General features: G+C 42.3%; 1 protein-coding gene across 1 annotated transcript in view; it reads right to left on the reverse strand.

Annotated features, from left to right (window-relative positions):
- Positions 1-1,964: 1,964 nt before the first annotated feature.
- Positions 1,965-26,768, reverse strand: part of MRPS5 (mitochondrial ribosomal protein S5) — a 60,226-nt gene continuing 35,422 nt past the window's right edge. Inside the window, exons 6-11 of the mRNA XM_054983387.1 lie at positions 19,903-19,993; positions 18,084-18,130; positions 16,635-16,692; positions 13,721-13,783; positions 4,772-4,908; positions 1,965-2,535 (exon numbers count right to left, since the gene is read on the reverse strand). Of these exons, the coding sequence (XP_054839362.1) occupies positions 2,311-2,535; positions 4,772-4,908; positions 13,721-13,783; positions 16,635-16,692; positions 18,084-18,130; positions 19,903-19,993 (621 nt within the window). The 3' untranslated portion in view covers positions 1,965-2,310. The remainder of the gene's footprint in view (positions 2,536-4,771; positions 4,909-13,720; positions 13,784-16,634; positions 16,693-18,083; positions 18,131-19,902; positions 19,994-26,768) is intronic.

Here is a 26,768-nt window from a genome sequence, read left to right on the forward strand (position 1 = left end):
TGGAGAGAAAATAGCTTTGGTTCCCTTAGTCGATGAATATTATGGCTGGATTCTGTCCGACCCTGACAGTGAAGCTTTTGCAACAAGCACTGCTCTTCCCTCTGATGTTTTCCTTAGATCCAGATCAGCCATGCTATGCCAGCCTTCTACCCCAGCAACAGCCGAGTGGCTGCCTTCATGGGGCGTAATGAGAATGGAGATTCTCAAACACCATATGAAGCTGCTTTATATAGGGTCAGACCATTGGTCCAGCTGTATGCCATGGAGTAAATGGCACTAATTTGTTACTCACTTATCTGCTGAGTGTGCTCTCAATATTTCTTTCTTAATCAGAAAATGACTTTTTATTGCATTTTTTTTAAAAAAAGTATCGATACTCCATTGACCATGCACAGGAAGCCACAATTCAGTTCTACTGAAAAGCTGTTTGAAGTGCCTTTGAGGGAACAATATGAGTCTGTTAAATCACACAGTCATCTTCTGCATCAATGGATTGAACACAGAGAGATTGTGCAGAAAATTAGATTGAAATTGTTCTGCACAGCTAGGTGCAATTCATGAATCTCAGCTGGAAATTAGCTTTAGCTCAGAAAAAGTTCAGGAACTCACATTATACGCCTTATATAAAGTAGTATAAAGTAGTAACATAAGTGTGGTTATGGGAATCAGGAATTTAATCTATAAACAGAGAGAAATAATTTCTTAAGGGAACTCAAAATGTTTGAACACTGATCAGCACTTCTGAACAAATACATGAGAGAATCAATTGATGAAATTAATCAGCTTTTGTTGGGAGACAGATCTGGTGCTTTGAGTCATAACTTTCTTCTAAAAAGACACACTATTATTCCAGCTCCCTTTTAAACAGGCTACGCCTCTCTCAGATCTGGTACAACCACCTAAGAATTCCAAGCAGCATCATCTTTAAGGATGATTATTATTCAATAGATCTGTTCTTCCTCCTAGGAGTTCAGAGCAACACCCTCCTGTCTTGGCTCCCCCATCCTGAAAACAACCCTGGTTGCGCAGAAATATAACAGAAGTCTCTGTGGGGCAATGGTCAGAATGTAGGACTAGAATATGGGAAACCCAGATTCAAATCCTCATTCAGTCATGAAGCTTGTTGACTGAGTGACTTTGGGTGACTCAGTTTCTCAGCCCAGTTTACCTTACATGGCTGTTGCATGGAGAGAAGGGAGGATCATGTACGCTGAGCTCCTTGGTGGAAAGCCAGGATAAAAATGTACTACGGCAGATCAGTGAAGTGACTGGCCTCACAAAGTCAGCCAACGAGCTTCCTGGTAGAATGGTTCTAGCTGGTCTGCAACAGAACAGCAAGATTTGAGTCCAGTGGTACCTTAGAGACCAACAAAATTTTTAGGAGATAAGCTTTCAAGAGTTAAAGTTCTCTTCTTCAGACACCTTCTTCAGATACGGAGTTTTGATGAGCAAACACTTGTACCCTAAAAAGTTTTGCCCTCTAAGGTACCATTGGATTCAAATCCTGCTGGCAGAATGGGGAACTGCACTCTGGTCTGTGCAGTCCTATTCCAACATTAACCACAGTAGCTAAGGACTTTGCAATATAAAGGCTTACTGGAATGTGGCCAAGGAAAGCATATGTGAGTGCACAATTTGAGAGGCATAGCCCAGATCACCTTTGCCACACTTCTTGGACCACACATCACTTAGGCAAGCACAGAGTTGCAATTAAGGAATCCAGGGGGCATTGCAAGGGATGGTGGGGCAAAACTTGCAAGTCACATTCTGTGCTGTCTCGCTGGAATCTATTCTCACTCTTCTGATTGCAATTTTCTCTCCTACACTGACAACATAATTGCCTTGTTGGTTACAATATTTCACAAGAACTCAGTTGGTACCTGAACTTAGTGAACCAAAGAATCCCTTTTTGGGAAATCACAAGCAGTGGTTCAAAATGCTTAAGATAGAAAACGAGGCAGAAGAGCATTTGATGACGTGTTTATTTCTGCCACATTGTTTGATAGTCTCTTCAAGTTACTCAAAGAAAAGACTCTTTTCCCCCTCAGGATAGAAGCAGCAGAGTAGATGCATTTATGTCACAATACTTTTTCCCCTGCACACCATGCTATGGCAGACACCTATGTTCAACAGAAATTCATTAAACTGAGAGTGATGCTTATGTCATTCTGAGGCTCCATGGTACAGTGGCTCCAAATTGTCATGAGGACTACTCAGCGGGAAGATCACTTTGCACAGAGTAGAAGTATCCATGTAATTTGCTGATGTCTGATGTTCCCTAAGTTTTGTGCATCAACAGAGGGGCCCCATCTACCACACTGTTCTTTTGACATTTGCCCAGGGAGATTTCTTCATGCCTTGGGCTGCCTTCACTTCGTCCCACTCCAGCTTGGTATCAGGAACTTCATTCTCAGGCTCAGGGTCTTTCCTGAGGACCCCCTGGGGTGCAGCAACCACAATGGGCAAGGGGCCACATTCCTCACGGAATTCTACCATGTAGAGGCCTTTCTTATTGGCCAGGGCCTGGTGAGTTTCCTGATTGGCAAGATAAAAAGAGAAAGTTCTAAGTGAAACAAAATTTCTTTTATTCAATTCCAAACGTAGCCTGCCTACCCATCTTGATATACTTTGTATACCTAGATCCAGGCTATAGTACAAATGATAAAAACAGGCATGTTATCTTTTCCCTAACAAACAGATGATGCTTGAGGATCTGGGGGAGCAGCACATGACCCATAAACTACTTTTGGGAAGCCGGTACCTGACAGAATACTGATAATGTCAGCTTTTAAAAATGCAAGTTGAAAATGGGTAGGTAACACAAAACCAGGTAATAGGCAAAGCTCCTCAAAATAATTGCATTTTGGTTTCCAAGTTTCATGATTTTGCAGAAACGGTAGAATTGCACAAAATAATTATATAACAAGAAAGGAACTATTCCTATAAAAAAATTATCTGCATCCAGCAAACTTCTCAGTCACTTGCTGGTTCCATATAAATGGCTTGATTTCTTTATTTGAAAGGCTCTGTTTAATGCCTTAGTTTTTTTTAAAGTGAAATCACTTGTAATCAAGCACATTTTTATTATTAAATGCATCTGTAAGGACTAGAAATGTGCTTTCATAAAATGAAAGTTGAGATTCCAGGAAGATGACCTGCTTTCTACAACTTATGCAAAATGAAAAGCACAAAAATGGCACCTGATGAAGATGAAAGCCCTGTTTACAATCCCACTCCTTTTAGAGTTATGCTTAAAAATGACCTCCTTTCTCTTCCATCTCTGTAGCTAAGTAGTTTCCATACCAATATACTGATGATCCCACTAAAGGAGGAGATTTGCAAAGATCCACACAAATGCCCTTTTTAAATTTAAGAAACTCTATTAGCCTACAAGCTATAAATTCCCAACAAAAAAGCTACTTCAACACTAACTAGACTTTCCTGTTTGGGCAGGAAAAGATACCACACTGCTCCTGTTTTTCCAAACCTTCCCTGAGTACAAGGTCAGAAGGAAAGCAACTATTTCTTTAATGATGGAATCAAATCGTTGTTCAGTACACTGGCTACGGAGAGGGGGAAAAGGCAAATATAATGATGAGCTTGATCTGCTTTATGATTTCCTTTTGATGTCCTTGGGTTAAAATAGTTCTCCCCTGCTTCAGCCTTCTGAACGCCTGGCAGCAGGGGTCCCATGCCTGCTACTTCATTGCCTCTAGAGACTCACCAAGGGAGAGGCATCACTGACATTTCCCCTTTCCCTTCCAATTACCATATCACAGCCCTCCTCTACTAAAGTGCTCAGAAATGACTGGAGTGATACACAGCCTTCTCGATGCAAGGAAGGAAACAGAGTTTACCCTTAAGGCTCTATGGGGTAAGCCTGGCAACGACTATTAACCATTCCCTGCTCTTTTCTGCTTCCCCAGATTGACTTGGCTATTTACTCATGGTTGACTGTGTTAAGTCCCAGACTGGTCTTGGGCCTGTCTTGTGCTCCTCCTAGTCCCCATTAACCCCACACTCTTCCATGGAGATGTGCAATGCTGGGACTGAGACTTATAGTCAAAGTCTGTGCAAGACCGCAGTGCAAAAAGGATACGGGTGAACAACATATGTAACTGGGGCAGGCTTTCACCCTAGATTCAGAGCTGCAGGATATACACATGACTCATATATCACGTAAGTTTTCCCAGCAGTCTTCAATCTGGTCTTCTAAAGGCTGGCACAGACGCATTGCTTCCAATGCCTTAACCATCATTAAAGAATCAGGAATGTCAATGGGGTTCTTGCAAGCCCTCCCCACTCATTTTTTCCCTTCCTTCTTTGGACAGTGTTAAGGCTTTCATTGGCAACAGCCTTAATCATAATAATATTCCAACCCTGGTTCCAAAACCCTGGTGAGTGTTAATCGTGGCTGTTAGTTGTTTGTATTTTAACCCTGGTTAAACCTGGTGACAGGAAAGTGGGAGAAATCTGCTTTGGGTTGGAAGGAAATGTGTAATCACCCTCCTCCTGTTCTTTTAACCATGGTGAAGAGGCTGAGAGCACCACATATGCACTAGCCTGCTTTCTGACCTCTCTTTGTAAGAAAACTGCAGCTTTAGAGCCATTTTTTATTTTTCAAATATTTTAATCCTTTCTCCCAGTGTTAGTACAGGGAGCAGTGACAAACTGTAAGATCTCTAGAGTATCTCTGACTGTGAACCACTGGCTATAACTCTAACTTGCAATCTGATAAACACAGCCTACTATCTCCTACTCTGTAATTTACCTGTCTTGATAATCCCTTGAAGAGTGCTCTGGTGAGATTCAATAGATTTCTGGATCCATAAAGTTTGGCATACATGTCTTTAATCCCGATCAGTTTACATATCATAATGATAGCTCTATGACAGTGAAGTCCATATCCTGGGGAGGGAAAATGTAGTTGCTAGTTAATTATTATAAGCGATTAGTCTCAGTGTGGAATACTGCAGAGCATGGATTTTATAATTCTGAGCAATTTAGTCCAATCGATATTTGTCGAGGGCACAAGATTCTTGCATGTTTTCCTGGCTCCTCGCTAAGTACCCCAAGAGCCAATATGCTGTAGGGGTTAGAGTGTGTAAATGTAAATGATGTTTCTTTTCATCCTGATGAGCAGTCTGATGAGCATGCCTCACTGAGTGACACTTGAGTCCCTATCACTCCAATATTCTTCTAAGCTTCAGAAATTAGTCCTTACCATAACACAAAATGAGAAATGCCAGATGTTCAAGCTGGAGTCAGCAAAAGAAAAGACGTTAGAGATCATATTGCAAATTTATGTTGGCTAATGAAGCATACCAGTGAATTTTAGAAGAAAATCAACCTATGTTTTATAGATTACAGCAAAGCTTTTGACGGTGTGGTTCATGAAAAGCTATGGATGGTGTAAAAAGATACTGATGTGCCACAACATTTGACTGTTTTGATGCACAACCTGTACTTTGGACAAGAGACTACTGTTAGGAAATACAGGTTTCCAATTGACAAACTTGTCAGATAAGAATGTATTCTATCTCCCTATCTGTTCAACCTATACGCAGAACATATAATAAGGAAAGCTGGATTGCATTTAGAAGTTGGAGAGAAAATTGGTGGAAGAGACATTAACAATTTAAGATATGCAGATAATATGACATTACAGGCAGAAAATAGTGAATACCTGAAACGACTACTGACAAAGGTTAAAGGAGAAAGTACCAAAGCAGGATTACAGCAGAATATAAAGAAGACAAAAGTAATGACTTCTGAGGAATCACACAATTTTAAGGTTGACAATGAAGAAACTGAAATTGTTAAAGATTTTTTGTTCCTTGGCTCAGTCATCAACCAAAAGGGACAAGAAATTAGAGGAAGACTCAGACTTGGAAGGGAAGCTATGAAGGAAATAGAAAAGATCCTTAAGTGTAAAGAAGTGTTGCTCAGAACCAAGATCAAGATAACCCACACTGTGAAATTCCTCATTACTATGTACAGTTGTGAAAGTTGGACAGTGAAGACAGCTGACAGGAAGAAAATTGATTCATTTGAAATGTGGTATTGGAGAACAGTTTTATGGATACCATGGACAACCAGAAAGACAAATAAGTGGGTTCTAGATCATATCAAGCCTAAATTCTCCCTAGAAGCTAAAATGAGGAAACTGAGACTATCATCCTTTGCTCACATCATGAGGAGACAAAACTCAAAGGAAGAGACAATAATGCTAGGAAAACTGGAAGACAGTAGGAAAAGAGGAAGACTCGAAATGAGATGGCTTGACTCAATAAAGGAAGCAATGGCCTGCAGTTTGCAAGATCTGAGCAAGGCTATTAATGACAGAACATTTTGGAGATCTTTCATTCATAAGGTCACCATAAATTGGAAGCGACTTGATGCACATAACACACACACACGCACACACAAACCAGCTGATCTAACAGCAAACAAGCAGACATTCCTGTTTAGTCTCAGACAGAACCCCCCTCCCTTCAAACACACAGAACCTAGTTACTTTCCTTTAATAACAATTACAATTAATGCCTCTTGAACATATTTCTTGTCCTGCATAAACCTCTAGCATGGTGCACCTTGGTGTCCTCTTCTCTCCATTTGTGCTAGATCATTACTAAGGGGTTGTTGGACAGGTCTGTGTTGAAAAAAAAACCTTCAAAATTCTACAAATTTCCATGTGGAAAAACCCACCCCAATATTACAAAGACTGAATGCACGCAAGCGTCGCTACAAGAAGTACGCTTGTGAAATTTTCAGTGGTTTTCGCATTCAAAGTACTGCTTAGAGCCTTTCCTTTTGGTCCTGTTTGGGACACAGCATCAGTCACAGATGATCTTAGAAGGGCACTTGCTTTTTAGCAGAAGAAATAGGACCCTGTAAGCTGTCCTCCATAAGAGACTGCAGAACTCCAAGAGTCAAGGCTTTTGACTGAGGAAAAGGTTAAAGAGCTTTCAGAAACCTAAAAGGAATGTTTGCAGTGCTGCAAAAGTGACAGGATTTGAGCGACGTTTGATGGGAGGGATACGTGCCTAGCCTTGAAAAGCACTAGTTCCTGCTTTGTTGCTAAGCAAAGCTTTGCAATTATTTCTTTTTCATTTCAATATGCCACTTGCTCAAAGCTTTTGCTTCTGCAAAAATTGGCCTGCACGATACTTATAAGAGCAGGCTGGATGGATGGATATCAACCCTACATTTTCAGGCTACCCACTTCCACTTTTGCAGAGCAAGAAGATTAACGCTTCTTCATCATTTTAAGCCATCTGAATGAGAAAATGGACAGCATTTCATGCACTGGTATTACTTTTTAATGGTTATGTAGTGTCATTTATATGTTATGTACCATAATATTAGTAGTATGAATATTCATTTCATAAACCAAAATTCAATTATGGGCCAGAGGAATGGAAATCCACAGTCATGCAAAGGGAATAGCCTGGCAATACCAGATACTGTACGGTAGTGAAAGCTAAGAAGGCATAGACCTGACCAGTCCTGGACAGCAGACCACTGAGAGCTGCATATGAATTGCTCTGAGATTATGCAAGGAGGGAGGAGCAGAATATAAGTGTAATAAAACACTAATAAGTTATTTATGACAAACTCTGTTTCTTATCAGCAGCTGAAGCAGCACCAGAAAAGATCACTTGCCTCAAGGACTCTCCAAGTATGCTGCAACTAAGCATCTCTAATCAAACAAATCTATGTCACTCCCTGTTCCGAGTTCAAATCTCACCATGTGCAAGTCAGTTTTAAAACATGTCTGACTTAGCCCATCTTTATTGTGAAGCTGCCAGAAATGGGTTTAACTGCCAGTCAGGCATGTGCTGAAGCCATCACAAGACTTCTTCAGAAGTCTTTGCCAATAGCTGCACCGACCTACAGAAACCATTTTCACAACATGCAAATGGACACAGTGTGAGCTGACTCTCAGAAAAAAACCCCATACATGGCTTAGATGGTGGATCTGACACTGTGTTGAGGGGAGGAAAGGAGAAGGATAGGGGCTACGCAAATCCATGGTACAGAAGGGTGTTTGTCAGGAATGGATAGAATCCAACCACTCAAATAATCCATTTATGACACATCATACATTTATTGTCGCGCTCAGGGCTGGCCATGACAGGCGGGTGGCTCACTGGTGCTGCAGATGGTCCCAGCGAGATGCAGTTGCTGGGAGTACACAAGCCACGCCAAGGTTAGTTGCCAGGAAGTCAGTAGTCAAGGAGCCGGCAAACAAGAGTCCAGAAGACAGGCCAAGTGTCAGAGCCAATACATTAGTCAGAGAGAGGAGCAAGCAGAAGGGAAGTCAGAAGGCAAGCTGAGGTCAGAGTCTGATAAATCAAGAAGCAGAGCAGGGCACGAGGCGAGGCGAGGCGAGGCGAGGGCAGGGCAGGGCAGGGCAGGGCAGGGCAGGGCAGGGCAGGGCAGGGCAGGGCAGGGCAGGGGCTTCCAGGCTCAGCGCTCTGGTTGCAGGGAGTGGCGAGCTGAGTTGTTTACACGCTTGGCTTCTTCAGCTTCTCTCTCTTATACTGTCCTAACAAGGAGCAGGTATTGTCTCTTTGCCTGATAGCCCCAGCCAGTGCTGTGCCTGCAAACGAGCACTTTTTCTCCTCTCCAATGGAGCTGCCTTTGCTTTATTTTTCCTCTTCTCAGCTGGCCCAGGGAGCTCAGGTTTCTCTTTTGCTCTGGGGGAGTCTTTGTTTCCAACAGCCTCTGCAGAGGTTTCTGGCTGCTCCTGCTGAGTTTCGTCCGGGGCAGCAGCTGTCATGGCTGGCTCCGGCTCAGGAGTAGACCCTGCTGGCTCTTCCATGGCTGGCTCTGGCTCTAGAGTAGTCCCTACTGGCTCTTCCTGCTCGTCCTCTGAGGAGGAGTCTGGGGCAAGAGGTAAGGTGGCCAGTCAAGGCTGAGGCTGACTCATGACATTTATTTACTGAGGACACTGCTCTACTATTTATTGTATTGTATTCTGCCCATTTATTGTATTGTATTCTGCCATTGTATCCTGCCCTTCCTCCTTTATCCCATTTATCCTTGCAATATCCTTATGAGATAGATTAAGAGCAAGATACAATAAAAAAGGAAGAGAGACCATCATGTGACCTAATCATGTGCTAGGTGTTTTCAAATCTTCGTACTGATGAGCCTTCAGCATTCAAAGAGAAACTATAGAGAGACTTTCCATGACATGAGGCCAATTCAGATAATTCAGAAATCTCATGTTTCTACAGACATGAGAATCGGTAATACAGATACAGGCAAACACTATAATTATAGTCCAGCAGAGCTGAATATGCATGGTCATTAGATGGGCATAAATGTTCACTTTCTGCTTAGTTTAATGGGTGGGAACCATTACAGGACTTTGCCCATCATGGAGCCACACACGATTTCATTTTATGAAAGCTGGCCTTGAAAGACGTTTGACAGGAATTCATTTTAAAGTAACATCTTGCATAGCATCTCACTCAGAGAGTTAAACAGTCCACTGTCAACTTATGCTAGAATAAAACTTGATATTTAAGGTGTTACAAGACTCCTGTTTACTTTTACTGCAATAGATTAATACGGCTACATTTTTCTTGTACATCACTAGATTTTATTCTTTAAAAAATAATTTATGAACCTGTCTTGGACTTCTGGAATCTTGTGAAAATTATTTTATTCTGGAGGGCATTTGGTGCTTTTACTACCCTGAAGCTGCACATTTCACTGATGATCTGATTATTCAATCCTTAAAAAAACCCTCTTTCCATTCTTGCTGCTTTCATTATAACACCTTGAAGTTTTGTTATATTTATGATTGCTATCTTTTACTGTTAGCTTTGGAGTTTTTAAATCCTGTCTTGTGTTACAAACTGCCCTGTTTGTCATTTTTATAGCAGAAAGTCAGGATATAAACTCCCTATGTGACAAAATAAATTATATTCTAGACTAAGTGATAACAGCATATCAGAGGGACAATCTGAATGAAGCACCACGGGGCTTCACTGTAGATACACCAAGCAACACTGAAGCATGGGGATAACAGTATTTGGGAATACTCTGGGGTGTCTCCTTCATGGCACACTTACAGTTGGTTTTCTGGGTATTTGGCCCACAAGGAATGGAACCACTTTTGGCTTCTATAATTCTGTACTTGAGGGAGTCAAACTGAAGTGGTGTCTGGTTTTTATTTCTGCACTTTAAAAAATGCCCCTTTTATGCAGTAGGCTTTCTGGGGGGAAATCTGAGATCAGTGGTTTCATTAATTTTTTTTTAAAAAACAAAAACATTGCAATGGTTTTTTTTTTACTGCCCATCTAATGTTTATTGGGGACTCTAAAGAATTAAATATATGTGTAGGAAGTCTTTTTAAATCCCTCTGAAAATGAACTCAGTAGAGCTCCCCAGATCCTTATTGTTTTGGAGGCCGTGGAGGCGCCATTGGAGTTCTTGGGTGATTCAACGCTAAAGAGGTCAGAGGTCAGATTGGGTGGCCTGCCAAGCAAAGGGTTTAACATTTTCTCCACAAGAGCTATTCCCATGATCAAGGGCTCTGTCCCAGCCCCAGCCCCCTCCTCCCATTGTCTCAGAGCCGTTTTTTCTTGCAGCCAAAGTATGGTGTCTGCTGGGGCAGAGGTGGTGGCCGTGGCCAGGTAGAGGTGGCTGCTGCTACTGGGGCAGAGAGGCCAGGCATGGCATGGCCAGAGACAGGGGAGATGGGCTGGGCAACACCAAGATGCACTTGCCATCATGGCTGCTGTCTCTGTTGCTGGTGTGGCTAGTGGTCAGGGGAGCAGGGTCACAGAGACTCTTACTGTTCTTCCATGGTTAGTTGCCAGCCCCAGAAATCGCTTCCTCAGCTCTCTCTTTATGCTGCAAAATTAATTTTTTAAAGAACAACAGCACTGCAGCATGGTTTTTCTAAAATAAAATAATTGGGGAAAATATTAGAAACTCCTGGCTGCTGTTTTAACGGCTTCTCCCCAGAAATGCCTGGCACACACAATGCGTAGCAAAAAACAGCAACTTTTTTTTAAAAGGACGAGGGCCAAGAGAGGTGGGGGAGGAGCGTGATTACACATTACTGTTCCACCAATAACAATGCAGGGGGATAAAGCGGAGGGCAAAAAGGCTTACACCGAAAAAAATGTTCTGTACTTCAAAAAAAATGTTTTACTTTGCTATAAAAAAAACACATTGCAGTATATGTGCAGAGAAAAACCTGCAGAAACCCTAGTGAAAAATTTATTCTGCAGTGGATGCAGCCTTTCATCATGTAGAACTCAAAAAGTCTGGGAAGCAATGTGGAGATTGAACTGAGGTATTTTGACTGTGTGTGGAACTCGGAGGAGACATCAAAGCAGCATGTGGCCAGAACTGGCAAAAAAGCCCCATGCAGAAAAGACCTGGCCTAAAACAGGAAACCCCAGTTTCATTTATGGAGCATCTTCCAGTGCACAGAAGCCTCTTGTCTGTGCAGCGCTCTGCACATACAGTCAATATCTGGATGCATGCCTTTAACAGTGTGAAAACCATTTCCCTCAGATCCTCTAACACCATTTGTTGCTGGACAAATGAAACATTTTGGGGTCTGAACTTCTCTGGGACAGCTGTTGATGACTTCCATGCAAGTGGAACAATTTCCATCCAGTTTTAAATAATCTACAGAAATTCCGTCTTAGCTGGGGCAGAAAAAGTGACATGTCCAAAACAGTATTTGGGACAGCTAACAAAGGAACAGCTACATAAATAGCTCCTCAGAGATCACTCAGATGTAATTATGTCAAAAACTTGATTCTGACTCCAAGCATGAAATTGATACTTTCTCAAAATGGCAGGACAAATGGCTCTAGATGGTTATCACATGTTTTCAATTATAAAGGGGGAAAGAAAAGGGGGAAATATTAGTGCAGCAAAGCCTGTGGCTTGCTAATAGATTCCTTTTCCTCCATTTGCTGAGCACTGGACTTGCTTGGCATCTTGAAGTAATCTTGAAGAGTGTCTTAATGGCTTATTAATAAAATGCATTAGATCACACTTGAGTTTTTAAAATATTTATAGGCCTGAGACATATGAAGCAAGTCTTTGTTGAAGCGCTTAAGAGGACTGTTTGATTCTAAGTAAAAGCCACAATAAAATATTTTCATTTAATGATAATGGATTGTAATACTGTGGCAAAATCAATGTAATATTTTGGAAAGAAAGAAGAATTCCACTTATCCCCTAGCCACCCAAACACATTAGCTCTATTTGCATTTAACTTCATTTAAATATAGCCAGGGGCAGTGCATATTCTGTTCTTGAGAGTTGAAATTTCTGCACCCAAATCCAAATTCTGCACAAAGAAAATGTGACTTCTGCAATTACATAGACCCTTATCCTGCATAATTTATTCTAGTTTCATTATTCATGGGGGAGAACATGACACTGAAAACCAGTCACTGGAAATCTTATTCAACCACCTTTCTGGCTGCAAGGATTTTAGCAGGCAGTCCTTTTACACATTCAAGGGTATTTTTGCAGGGATTAGAAACTGGCTTAAGAAAAGACCCTGAAAAGAAAAGTCGAACTCTTCAAGAGCCAAGAAATGATCAATACTGCAGATCATCCTTCCTTTGTGAAAACCAATGCATGCAGTGTGGAGTAGTGATTAAGAGTGTTGGACGAGGATGTGAAAGACCCAGATGTGAATCCCCACTCTGCCATGAAGCTTGCTGGTGACCTTGGGCCAGTCACATATTCTCAGCATGATCTCCCCCCACAGTGTTGTTTTAAAGATGAAAAGTAGAACAATATAAGTTGCTTCGAGTCCCCACTGGGGAAAAATGTGGGGTGTAAATGAATTAAACAGAAGTACATATATGCAGCCCTAATCTGGTTCAGGGCCATACAGGAAGGTGAGAGAAGTTTTAAAACTTGTCTTGATTTAACTAATCAAGATCATCACCCCCTGTCATTACTAGCATTTAAAAAGGAAAGAGTGGGTAGGGTTCAGTCTATACAGCAATACCCGTGACATCCAATTATAAGCAATAAAACATCCATTTCCTCTTCCCAAATATATCCATTTTCCAAGTGCTAGCTATAGCCTAATCTCAGTTCAGTACATTCTTTTTATTGTTAAGAGTTTTATATAACAAAAAGCATAAAAGACAGTTACACAAAAACTAACAAAACAAAAAATCAACTAACAAACAAAAATCACAGAGCATACAGACAAAACAGAAAACACGAAGAAAAAGAAAAAACTATATAAATTTAAAGACAGCTTCCAATTTTCTCTGTGGCAAACATAAGCATTTCCAAATTTTCTCTTACTCTGTGTTGAAGATAAAGGCTCTCTTTTTTCTAATCAAATTTCTTAGTTCATAAATCCACAAATCATTAAATCATTATTGTCTATCTCACATATAAAGTCTGTAACGGGTTTCCATTCAACAATAAATGAGCTTATTGTTTTTTCTTTAATCAATAAAGTAAGCTTTGCCATCACTGCAAATTCCAACACCTTTATTAACCATTCCTCTCTTGCAGGCAATGTTGGAATCAGTTCAGTGCATTTTGATGGACAACGGAACTCAGATCTGCTCAACTGGACATGTTGGACTGAGTGACTTTGAATACAAGCAAACTCTGCTTCCAATCACAAGAAGAGAACATGGGCCATAACAATTTTAAAGAAAATTGCTTCCAAGTTCCATGCAAACAGTATTTTACTTACCCCTGTTTTTCTTTTTCATCCGGATTGTTGTTTTTTTAAATGAAACTGCAATATCATGATAAACTAGAAGCAGAAAGGAAAGTGTTACTTGCTAAATATGATGTTACTTGCTAAATACTTGCTAAATATGATTCTTCAGCTAAGCTAAATAAAAGCTCATCATTTGATGAATTATTTATTTTTTTATTCCATTTATATTCCGTTCTCCCTGCAGGTGGGTTCAGAGTGGATCACAGGTGGTAACAAATATAATAAAAACAAATTCCATAAATTATATTAAAACATCAGTCACATCACCCCAAGCATTAAAACACATCTGTGGGGCAGGGTGGCCAGCTACCAGATGACAACAATCTGAGGGAGAAATACTCCCACCCCCTGGTAGGAGGCTGTTTTTTGGCCCGCCTGCTTCAACCCCCATATGCCTGGCAGAACATCTCTGTCTTGCAAGTCCGGCTGAAAGATAATAAATCCAGCTGGGCCTGGGTTTCCACAGACAGTTTCAACAGGTTGGGGCCAGGACTGAGGAAGCCCTGCTCCATGTTGAGGCAAGGCGAAACTCCCTAGGGCCAGGGACCACCAGTAAATGTTTATCTGCTGAATGGAGCAGTCTCCAGGGAACATATGGTGAGAGGCGGTCCCTGCAGGTATGCTAGTCCCAGTCCAAAACCTTAAACCTGATTCGGAACTTTACTGGGAGCCAATGCAGCTGGTGCAAAACTGGTGTTATATGTGACTGGAACAGAGTCCCGGTCAGAATGTGTGCCACTGCATTTTGGACTAGTTTTAACTTCCAGATCAGATCCAAGGGCACCCCAGTGTAGAGCAAGTTGCAGTAGTCCAACCTGGAGGTGACCTTTGCATGGATCACTATAGCTAGCTTGTGGGCAGAAAGGTAAGGAGCAAGTTGCCTAATCTGACGAAGATGGAAGAATGCAGATTTGGCAACTACCGTGACCTGGGCCTCCACTGACAAGGAGACATCCAGGACCATGCCCAACCTCCTCACCACTGGCATAAGCATTAGCAGCATCCCATCAAGGGGTGAGAGCTGGATCTCAGAACCTGTCAGCCCATGGCCCAGGTAAAGGACCTCATGGGATTCATTTTCAGTCTGCTGTTTCAACCAGCCAGTCACAGCCTCCAACGCCCTGGCCAGATTTTCCAGAGTGGAGTCTGGCCAGCTATTCATCAACAGATAGAGTTAGGTGACATCAGCATACTGGTGACAGCCCAATCCAAAGCTCCGCACTAACTTGGCGAGGGGACACATGTAGATGTTAAATAACATTGGGGAGAGTATTGTCCCCTGAGGGATGCCACACACTAAGGGGTGGCGAGGCGATTAACTGCTCCCCAAGAACAACACTCTGTCCCTGACCATGCAGAAAAGAGATGAGCCGCTGCAAGGCAGTCCCACAAATCCCACGTCACCTAGGCGGTGAGTCAACAGATCATAGCTGACTGTACTGAACACTACTGTGAGATCTAACACTAGCAGTGCTGACTCGCCTTGATCCAGATGTCTGCGGAGGTCATCTGTGAGGGCAATTAGAGCTGTCTCCATCCCATGACCAGGGCAGAAGCCAGAATGGAATGGGTCCAGGACAGAGGAATCCTTCAGGAACACCTGCAGCTGTTCTGCTACCGCTCGCTCAATCACCTTACCCAGAAACAGGAGGTTTGAGACTGGGTGCTAACTGGACGGGTCGGTAGGGTCCAAAGATGGCTTTTTCAGAAAAGGCTGCACCACTGTTTCCTTCAATGCTCCCAGAAAAATTCTGGAGCTTAAGGAGAAATTAACAATGGCCTCCAGAGGAGCTCGAAGCCCGTCAGCGCTGACTTTCACCAGCCATGACGAGCAGGGGTCCAAGGGGCAGGTGGTGGGCCTCACTGCCTGCAGGGTCCTGTCAACCTTGTCCTGGGACAGCAGACTGAAATGATCTAACACTGGTCCAGAAGCAATTTGACAGTCTCCCTGTGAGAGGGAGACCAAAGACCAAACAATTTTAAAAATTGTACTGGGCGTGAACTCGTGGACGCAATGGAAGCGGTGTAAAATTCCCTTTTCGTCACCTTCACTGCCACCTCCTAGGCTTTCATAAATGTCCTATAAGATGTTCTTGCCTCCTCGTCCTACCTCTGCCTCCACACTTGTTCAAGCCTTCTCAGCTCCCACTTCTTCTGTTGCAGCTCCTCGGTATATCAAGGAGCCAACTTGGTGTGGGGGCCGAGAGGGCAATGGGAGGGGCGATTGCAGCGATGACTTCGGGAAGACAGACTTGCCAATCCTCCACCAGCATATCTAATGAATCACCAGGGGGCATCAGATCGCCACCTACACGGGGGGGGGGGGGGGGGGGAGGCTGGCGCATGCAGACAAGCCTTCAGGATGAAGTGATCTGACCACAGCACTGCTTCAATCACACAGAGAAATCTCTCTTTGGGAGAAGAGCAGGCCACAAATGCTTTAAATAAATCTGGAAAAGTTCAGCATTCTGAAAACTTGCTAATTTCAATAAAACCTAAGCAAGGCCTAGGAACTTTTTCTCATATTATAAATCCCTGCATGGAAAATACTCAGGAGATAGTATAGAGCAGGGATTGCATGCATTATTGCCACATGTGACTCTCTGGGGTTTATACTCATTTCTCTTCATGGAAATATTTTTCATGTTGGAAATGTGTAATGTGCAAAACAGCTTTTAGTGTTTTCTGGTTTGGAGTATCTGCCTTCTTCTGTAGGCCAATGCAAAATTTCTGTAATAAAATACACACACACATCTTCAGGATGGTCTAAACTCCCACAGATACCTTTTGATTTCCCATCTCTTGATTTCATCAAAGCCTGGCGGTTTAATGCGTGAATTGACCTGCCTACATTGACAAGTATTACATTAGAGGAAATACTTACTTGTGTGCTCTTCATATCTTTCAATATAGTGTAAAAAGTGAATTGCTCTGTTCTTTGCCTAGGAGAAAAATTCAAGAACAGGCCTTTTTTTATTAAATTTTTTTTAGCAGATTTACTATTTCAATTTCATAGCTAATCAAATAAAAAATAAAAAGGAGGAAGCATTAAAATAAAGATATTTCTGCCAATGATGTTCTGTACTGAAAACTAATTAGCTTAATAACCTAAAAGGGATTCCAAATGGAGTTATAAAAAGCCACCTAACTGTGCTTAACCCAATCTCGAAAATAAATCCACATAAATTACCAGCATGCCTTCCCACTCAAGCCAAGTCAGTCACTTGTGGCTAAAAGAATCAAATTTCCCCAAGGCTTCCCTTGATTAGTCATCTGGAGGAGACAAGTCTGGGACAGAGTCAACCAGCCAATGGACTCTGTCTCAGAGGCAGAGCATCTTCTTTGCACGCAGAAGGTATCAGGTTCCATGACCTCCACTTAGGTGATCTCAGGTGTCAGTCTGAGACTCTGGAGAGCTGCTGTGGATCAAAGTAGATGAAACTGAGCTAAATGGGCCAATGAGCTGACTTGGTATAAGGCAAGCAGTGTACACAAATGAACAGAATGCCCCAAGGAACACTGCACTGGGGAGTCCCTGTGTGCAAGACAGAATACTGATATTGAGAGCTGAGACAGTGGCACACTCTCAGTTGGTGTGATGCTAAATGGGCCTAGGCCCTGACGACTGCACCAATGCGCTGACTTCTGACGCTGAGCAGAGTTGGCCCTTTTCCCTGCTGTGCCAGCAAGAGCACAGATATACCTATATCTGTGCCCGAGACAATCTCTCTGTGATGCAGAAATGTTACAGAAAGGGATATTCACAGGCAGGCATGAACAGTGCTTTTCTTAAGAGCTATGGTAGGGGCATTTTGCAAGTGGTTTGTAATATGGCACAGTTATGGTATCAACTGTTCAAAGAAAATAATTTTTTAAAAAACTATTTGGGAAGACCCTTGCATGAGCCTAAACAGCTCGCTAGATTTGGGTCCAAATGAAGCAGATGGGGAGAGAATTGAGTAGAAATGCAGCTTTGAGGTAGGGGACTCATGGAGAGAGACTCTGCAATCCTTTCCAAAGCCAGGAATAAGAGCAACAGGAGAGCTTCAATGGTCTCAGCAAGATCCGTTTTACACGTACTCACAGCCTGTGCATCCTCAGCCTGTGCAGCCCGTGTGCATCCGTTTTACACGTACTCACAGCCTGTGCATCCTCAGCCTGTGCAGCCTGTGTGGAAGTGGCAGAGATAGCAGCAGGGAAGAGAGAGAAGAGTTTCTGGACAGGTGGAGGCATCACATAAGGAGGGAAGCCTGAATGATATCCAAAGCTAGCCATGTACACCAGAGTAGATTTTAATTACCACGGATTAAAGTTTATTTTTCAGGCAACTTACTTTTCTTAACGCGATCATCCTGTCAGCTGCTTTTCCCACTGCGAAACCTGAGGCAAGCAAGCAAAATAGTTAGGAAACAGGAATACCGCAATTTGCAGAAAGGAGCACTACTGAGGTCTCCTTGCTTCATCCCCATCAATGATACCAAACAAACGTCTCATGGGGCGCACTTCCATATTGTGCTTGGTTTCCCTTAATGACGTCGAGCCATCAAGACCTGCAAATCTATCTTCTGGCACAGTTTTATTCTGCCTTTCCTCTAAGGGGCTCAGTACATGGTCTCCACCCCTCTACTTTATCCTCACGATAATGGCTGAGAAAGAGAGTGACTGGCCCGAGATCAACCACTGAGGACTTGAAACTGGGACTCCCAAGTTCTTTTCTCACACTTTAACCAATATACTGCATTAGCAAATGCAACTAAGGAACTAAAAGATACACATATTTAGTCCTCTGTAACTTCTTCTGCCCTAATGAAAATACTCCCATTTTTTTAAAAAAGGAAGACAACCCTTATTAAATATACCCTTGTCTCCTTGGTTAATCTGAGGTTTATCTTCTGTTTAATACAGGCCTAAACTCCATAAAATTTTGTTTATTTAATAGAGTGCTGTTGGCCTCCACAGAGTAATTAAAGGCAAAGGAAACACTATTAGCATAATAACTGTGCTTATATACCACTCTGCTAGACAGATTAGTCCCCCACTTAGAGCAGTGAACAAGGTCAGTGTTATTAGTATCCCCACAATCCAACTGGGAAGCTGGGGCTGAGTGGCTTACCCAAGGCCACCTGTTGAGCTCGTGCCACTTAACCACTATGCTACAGCAGCTCTCTAATAAATATAGCTAGTAAGGCTGGCTTTGTTTTGTAATCTTGGTAACAGTACTAAGTTTTTAATCAAAAGGAAAATAAACTGGTATCTGGTGTTGCATTTCATATTCGTATTGTAAAACATATGTCTCTCCTTGCTAAATTTACACTGATGCATATTTCCCAAGTAAACTGATGATAGTTTAAGTTTAAAAAAAAACCAGAAAAACCTTGTGTGCTGCAAAGGCAAAAGCATCCTTTACAGTTGAGAGGACAAGAAACAGACCTCCACTTGGGTGGGGGGGCAGGCTTTTCTCCAAGGGATGTGCACTAGAAAAAAACTCCAAGATTTTTCATATTTGGTTATCAGGAAGGCCATAAATATCAGCACTCCCAATATTTGAGACTTTCCATACCGATTTTTTATTTGGATCCATTTTTTTCTAGATTCCCAAATGAATCAGGTGCATTATTCTCTATGGGGGACTCTTTCTGGGGGTGGGTGGGCCTGGAAGGACTTTTTTCATGCAAATTAGACCAAAATTGCAGTGGAGTGAGGGCTGCTTGTCCACTAAAGACCTCCAAGTTTCAAGAAGACTGGGTCAAGGGGTTCGGTTCTACAGGCTCCTTAACAAGATGCGCTCAGCTACTCGCCATTGTTTGCTAAGGGGGAAAAATTCAGTGCTTTCTCCAGGGCAAAGAAGCCTTAGCCAAAGACCCAAAAAAGCCAACACCAAACGCGAGAATCCCAACAGAACCAACCTGGCAGCAGAAGGCACATACTCCCCCCCCCCCCCCCGAATCTCACTACCACCCTGAACCTAGTTAGTCACAGCAGCTTGTTTTTTTCTCCACTGCAGGTTTCCCAGGAAATGGTAATACTGACAATACTGTAACACTGAAGTAGACTATACTGATGCCGATAGGCTAGTAACCTGGTCTAGAGGGCAGCCGCATGAGTTCAGAACCTGGGCAAAGCAGCTCCCTAGGACTGAAACATCCACTTACCAGCAGCCCCTTTTCCATTTCCCACAGCCACCAGGGCACTAACAGATTTTTTTCTTCCTTCCTTTGCTGTCATATTAAATACATTTTTCACCTGAAAAGAGAGGGGAAAATGCAAAAAATGACATTTGCTACTTATCTTGTAAAAAATGTCTAATGAAAAAGCCATTTCTTTTTTTCTAAATTACTGAACTACTGTGATAAAGTGGCTCTTTTGTATTTGGGCTCAACATAGTGCAGTTTTTTAAAAAAAAATTAGGTGTAGAGTACACAACATCCTGGGCGCACAGGTAGGCTGATAAATCAGGTCTCATGATAACCTTGCTTGTTAAAAGGCTGGGAACAAAGAAAGCAAAAAGAATTTTTTGTTTGTTTGAAGTTGTCTACTGTAATACTTGATGCTTCACACTTCATTGCGGTTACCAGGCTGAAGAAATATCACTGCACATTAAAAAAAATGCAGCAAGACATCAAATCCTTGCTTTATTTTGCTTTATATGTTGACATGTTCACAGAGGTGACGAGTTAACCTGCTGGGCCATTTGAAGGTGGAGATTGGAAATTTCTTTTCAGTTGGCACAGCACGTGGAGTATTGAGACAGCTGTGGCTACGAATGTGCTAGAAGACAATATAATGATAGCAGATTTGAAGAGTTATAAAGACTCCAAGTATTGCACCAGCAGGGGAGAATTAAACCAGGTTCAAAGCCCTAGCATTTTCAATTTAAGGATCTCTCAGGCGTTGGGAAAGATCTCTCCCTCTCTGCCCAAGACCCAGCATAACCAAAGAGAGTCAGAGCAGGCAGCACTGGTCTCTGATGTAAGGTAAAATTCCACTGTTGGCTGCTGAAAGAAAAGGCTGGCATCAAAACCCAAGTTTGGAAGGAGGATGGATGCAGCCTGCTCCCAGCTCTGAAGTTTGGTATCTCAGGTAGCTCAAGAGAGCTAGTGACAGGCAGTTACTCCATAGACAAATAGGCTATTCATGCATTTAGTACAGCCTTGTGGGATTTCATCAGGAGGAAGCATCATCCACACTGCTGCATGTTAACCCAGAAAAACACAATGCTTCCCTTGGGTGAGACTCTATTGCTGTTCTGCGTGCTATGTGGAATATGGTTGTGCAAGTATCATAGGTGCTGGCCAATATCTCTGACATCATCAGTGACGTGCAAACAACTTCTGCAGACCATATCTGAACTATTTGGGCACCTTTATTAGTGGTACAGCATCTGCTTTGCATACCAAAGTTCCCAGGTTCAATCCCACTGCATCTCCAATTAAAAGGATCAGGTAGTAGTGATGTGAAAGACCCACACCCGAGACCCTGGGGAGCTGCTGCCAGTCACAGTAGAGTGTTCTACATCTGCAGACATTGCACAAATATCATATTGATGCGATCATACATAAAATCTCATCAGGATACTTTTTGCAGTGTTTTATCAGTACACACATCTGAATCTCCAGTAACGTTGGGAGGGGAGAGCTGCAAATGGAATGAGATGTGTGGCAAACTGTGCACACTCCAAATCTGGAATGAATTTTAGAACTGTTCCAATGCAGAGTTCAAAAGCAGTAGAATTCAGGGTGGAGCAAAATTAGGAAACAACAAAGGCACACAATGGAAGAATTTTCATATCCCAGCATCTTCTGGGCATATTTTGCCATCTTCTGGGCATGAAGCAGGGGTCACTGCGGGGGTTGGGGGAGGGGTAGTTGTGAAGTTCCTGCATTGTGCATGGGGTTGGACTAGATGACCCTAGAGGTACCTTCCAACCCTATGATTCTAAGTACTAAGGGTTATCTGCTCCTCCCTTGCTATTCCAGAAACTTCTTTCCTGGCTCTGTGCTTGCTAGCTACAGAAAACCAGCACCAAAATGCTCAAACAGCCCTATTATTTTAATACAGCAGCTCAAGAATTCCCTCCTCATTTCCAGTAAAGCCCCAGCATCATATATTAAAGGCAGAGAGTATCATGTCATTAGTACTGAACTGAAGCTTGCAAAAATCCTGTAGTCATTGTCAAATGTGGATGGGGTATACTTCTTTGACTGTGTAGAAAGAGCTTCAAGAGAAAGCAATTCCTTTGTGATTTTTCGAAGACACAGCAAGGAAATCACAATAATAAAATGAAACTTGAAATTCAAAATTATATTATATTAAGTTCAAATCCAAGTTTCAGCGCAGAGATAAACATGCTGGAAGTTTCACCCATGACAAAACTAAGAATGGATTAATGTTCAAAGGACAATGTGGCACAGCTGCCCTGGCCCAGGGCCCCCGGTGTTCTGTCCTGTTTGGTTCCAGGATTTTGCTATCTACTGTTTAGTATTCCCCCCTCTCAATTTGGAGCAACTTTGTTATCTAGAAACAATCGCCAATAAATTCTAAAAACAATGCTGGCTGGAAAGAATCCAAAATTAGACTGATACACAAACTGAAGAAATGGCAAGGAACACTATATCCCCTCAAAAAACACTGTACCTGAGGGAGGCGCTGTATGAGATGGAGAGATGGCAAGGGAAGAAAATTACTGAGGAGATTCAATGGCAGAGCTGGGAAGGAGAAAGCTAAATCTATCCAGTGATGAATGTCAGAAGTAGAGAATAAGTGCATCAAATGACCCAACTGCAGTAACAGACTAAATCAAAGATTCATTTGGAGAGCTTGAATATCACTGATGTGATTATATGGCTAATGGAGGCTGATGTGGCAAACACTCGTAACTTACCATAACTACAGAAAACAAGAACAGGCCGTTAGACTCTTATATGCATGCTGAGGACTGTGGGCATGCATCTCCCACCTAGGGTTCCGGCTCCACCTCTAGAAATCCACACAGGACCTTACGGTCTGATCTAAGCATATGCTTGTTCTTTTTAATTCATTCATTCTTTATTTACGCCATTTATAGTCTGCCTTTCTCACTGAGACTCAAGGTACACAGTGTGAGTCAGTACAGTCAACTGTATAAATAACATGGTTTATTTCACAATAAAACCTATGAATCTACAGTACAATCTGTATGCTTGGGGGCCTGATTTGGATGTTAAGTCCCAGTGAGGATGTCTTTAAATAGAGGAGGCACACTGATTTGAAGGTGTCCTCCCTCCCTAAACACAGGGCTGTGGTTGCCTTTGTCCTGTTTGAGCTAGCCTTGATTTAATCATGGTTAAACCAAGGAAATGGGTTTTGAAGGAGATGGAAAATTTGTTCCAGAAGGTGGCAACAGCAGTCCATGGAAATGAGTTAGCTAAGCCACAGGCGGGGGTGAGGGGAGGAGACACCAAACGACCCTTATCAGCTGTTTCTGAAGGGAAATGTACCCAGTCACCCATTGCAATCAGAGCTATTACATCTCTCTTAAAACTCTGTAAAGGCCTTCCAGGTTTGACAGTGTGCAGAAGCAGCCGTGGCATCTCACTTCACCAAGTGTCCTGAATCAAACAATGCGTATTCTCCTCCCTCCTTACACACACTAAATAATAGCAGCATTTCCTTTCTCTCACTTTTGGGAGTACAAGAAAGCAGCTGAAATGTACCACTGCCTTGCAAACCAATCTAGAACTTATACATTCTTCTGTCTATGAAAAATGTTTTAAGATCACACATTTCATTTTGCCTTCCCTTTCGATTCAGTGCTAGCCATTCCATATCACATCTCAGGGTCACTCTAAATGTTACTTCCTTCATGAGTTCTCCACAAAGCCAACCCAGGGTTGGGCAGACACACAGCAGCTTTGGGGAATGGCTTGCATAGAGCCCAAATGGGCTTGGAAAGCGACCACTGGGGAAGGAGAGCTCCTGCTTTTCTCTCAAGCTTTTCTCTTCCATGCAAAAACAGTGAGGAGGAGACAGTTTTCCCATTTCTCCTGCCTCACATGCACAAAATACCTCCATGTGGAGCAAAGAAAATGGGAAACTCTCCCCCTTCAATCTCTTTGCACATGGGGGGGGGAAGCTTGAGAGAAAAGCCGGGCCTCTCCCTTCCCATGAGGAAGCACATTTGGGCTCTCCTTTTTTTAATGCAAGCCGTTCCCCAAAGCTGCTGTGTGCCTGTGCATAGTCTGGGTTAGCTCTGTGGAGAACTCGTGAGGGAAGTAACAATGAGAGTGACCTTGAGAATGCAGACAGGAGCAAGATGCACAGAGTTCTAAGGAATTTACTAACAAGTAAATCTCTGCAGGATTATAGAGATGGATGGGGGAAGTCTATTGAAAAACACAGAACAAAAACAATTGCAGGGTGTGGAACAGACCCAAACAACAGCTAGTACAATTCCAAATGGCACTAGAACAACCTGAGCATTTCTGAATACCTCTCCCCACCCCCACTCTCTCTAGAAATAACAGTATTGCACAAAATTGGAATTATGTATTTGCATAATGTCCCAGTGTGCAGTGATACAGTGTCTATGCATGACTTCCATGGCCACTTATGTGTTTCCTCATTTCACATATATATTTTATGTTGTTAGTTTTATGAAATTGTTGTATTTTGAGCTGCCTCGAGCAGGTCTCTGGACAGGCAGCAAATATTTCTACTAATCCTTATCTTTTTTTATGTCATCAGGCTGCCCACAGTCAAAAATTTTAAAACTTAAAAATTCTTCAATCAGTATTTGAATCCTAGACCCCAGAATCAAGTATTTTTATCTCTGTGGAATATGATTGCTTCTTCCATATTCACGCATACTTTGACAGCTGGATTAAATAAGTGGGCTGAGTTGACACCTCAGAATTAGGGATGTGCAATTCAGTTCAGACTTTGGTTTAAAATACCAAATTTTGACTGATTCCAGCTATTCCAAATCAAAATACTGAATACCGAATCAGATTTGGTATTCTGGATTTTTTTTTACCGAATTAAGGTAAGGGGGACCAACATCACACCAGAGAATTACACCCATTTCACTCAAACCAAACTGAAGTAAGGGATGCTGTTGCAACTTACCCCACCAGAACCAGTGTCATTCACAGCAGCCAAGCACTGGGTTCAGCCAGTGGGAGAACACTACAGAACAGAACCAAGCAGTACCTAGCCACAAGCACAAGGCATTCCTATGCTTCAGTTTGATTCTGTTGGGCTTTCTCTGAGAGGAGCTTGCATTTGGGAGTGTGCCTTAGTCATAGCAGCTTTGCGCCAGTGCGTTTCTGCAGTGGGAGTCAGCTTTAACTTTTTCCCCATAGGGAACAATGGAGTGGCTGGGGGCACCTTATTTAAGGGCCCATAGAATTGGACTTAGGGGTCCAATCTTCACGAAACATGGAGGTTCTTTAGAGAACAGTCAAGAGTACGTCCCCTGCTGCCCCAGCCCCCTGGATAGTCCCGAGATAGTGTTCCCTGTAGAGAAGAATGCAGAGTGGCTGGGAGCACCTTCTTTGGAGGCCCATAAAATTGGCCCCTGGTATCCAATATTTATGAAACTTGGGGGGGGGGGGTCTTTAGAAGACAGGAGTAGATTCCTTGAACATTTGGTGAAGTTTAGCTAAAAATGCTCCCCCAGGCCAATAGCAGAATTTTACTGAATTTCTGCTATATTACCAAACCAAACTACAGAACCAATTCAGTATTCAGGGAATACTGCATTTTTTCTCTGGTTCAGTATTCCCAGTTCAGATTTACCAATTTTTTTGTGCACACCCCTACTCCGAATTATAAGATGAGACCCTAGATTGCATGCTAGCTAAAATTAGCTGCAATTATTTCCCTGAAAACAATGAGACTAACTGCCATTTGATTTCCCCTCTCTTATTGCTTCCATTAGCAGTCCTTCTGACGTCTACTTCAGTGGGAGAGGTGAGACACAAAAGCCCTCTCCATTCATCTGCTTGGGACCAAATAGTAATTTGGTTCCTTCCATCCCAGAACTGTTTCCTGCACTCCACAGAACAAGTATATAGATTGTTAAAAGTTAGTGCCTGGAGGAGTTTTGTCTCCCCCCTTTTTTCCTGTGTGCTATATATTATATTATTTTTGAACTGTAAATCTCCTTGAATGCAATGGTGGAAAGATGGTCTATAAATACGTTAAATAGTCATGGCTATCTGGTTCCATTGTTTTTAATGGAAATCTGGTTCCATTGTTTTTAATGTTGCCATTGTTGTTGTTTAATGGAGCTTAGTCATTATCATTATTATTTTCATTTATAGTCTGCCTTTCTCACAGGGGCCTTTGGTATGATAAAATGAGAGTATGACAAAACATCAGTAAGTATCATAAAGTATCATAAGTTTTCAGTTGATCAGCGGACAGTTTACAAAATATCAGTTGATCAGTAAGCAGATTACAAGATCTGACTACATTTTAATTTAACAACAAAGATTCCTAATAAGACAAAAAAATGGAGTTGGTCTGGAAATGTAGAATGGGGGCAGGACAGTGCATGCAAAAATATCTGTTTAAGGGAGTAAGACAATCAATGTATGAAACATTTTATCTCTAGAAGTCACCTCCTAAACTGAACCACTGCATTGCAGCTTTGCTCCTTCTTCAAGAATGCCCTTTCGAACAATTCTGTTTTGGACATTTCGTTATACAACAGAAGTGGGGTCGGCCTTCGTAATAGCCTCAGATAGACCATTCTGTGCAAGGGGGCCACTGTGTGTGCATGCACATACATATTTAAATTAATTTATTATATTTATATTCCGCCCTCCCCGCTTTCGCAGGCTCAGGGCGGATATACAACCTGGCAGCATGTTTATGTACCACCATCACCAGATGAACAGAAGGATTTGCAGTGGCCCACAAATCAAGAAACACCCTATTTCCTTTCCAAGAGGCTTTCATTTGGTGAGAGCTACAAAGATCTACAAAAACACATTAACACTGACGCTTAATCATGCTGCAGCTGCAAACTTGTCAA

This window comes from Eublepharis macularius, chromosome 1, assembly GCF_028583425.1.
Source record: "Eublepharis macularius isolate TG4126 chromosome 1, MPM_Emac_v1.0, whole genome shotgun sequence".
NCBI classification, from domain to species: domain Eukaryota; kingdom Metazoa; phylum Chordata; class Lepidosauria; order Squamata; family Eublepharidae; genus Eublepharis; species Eublepharis macularius.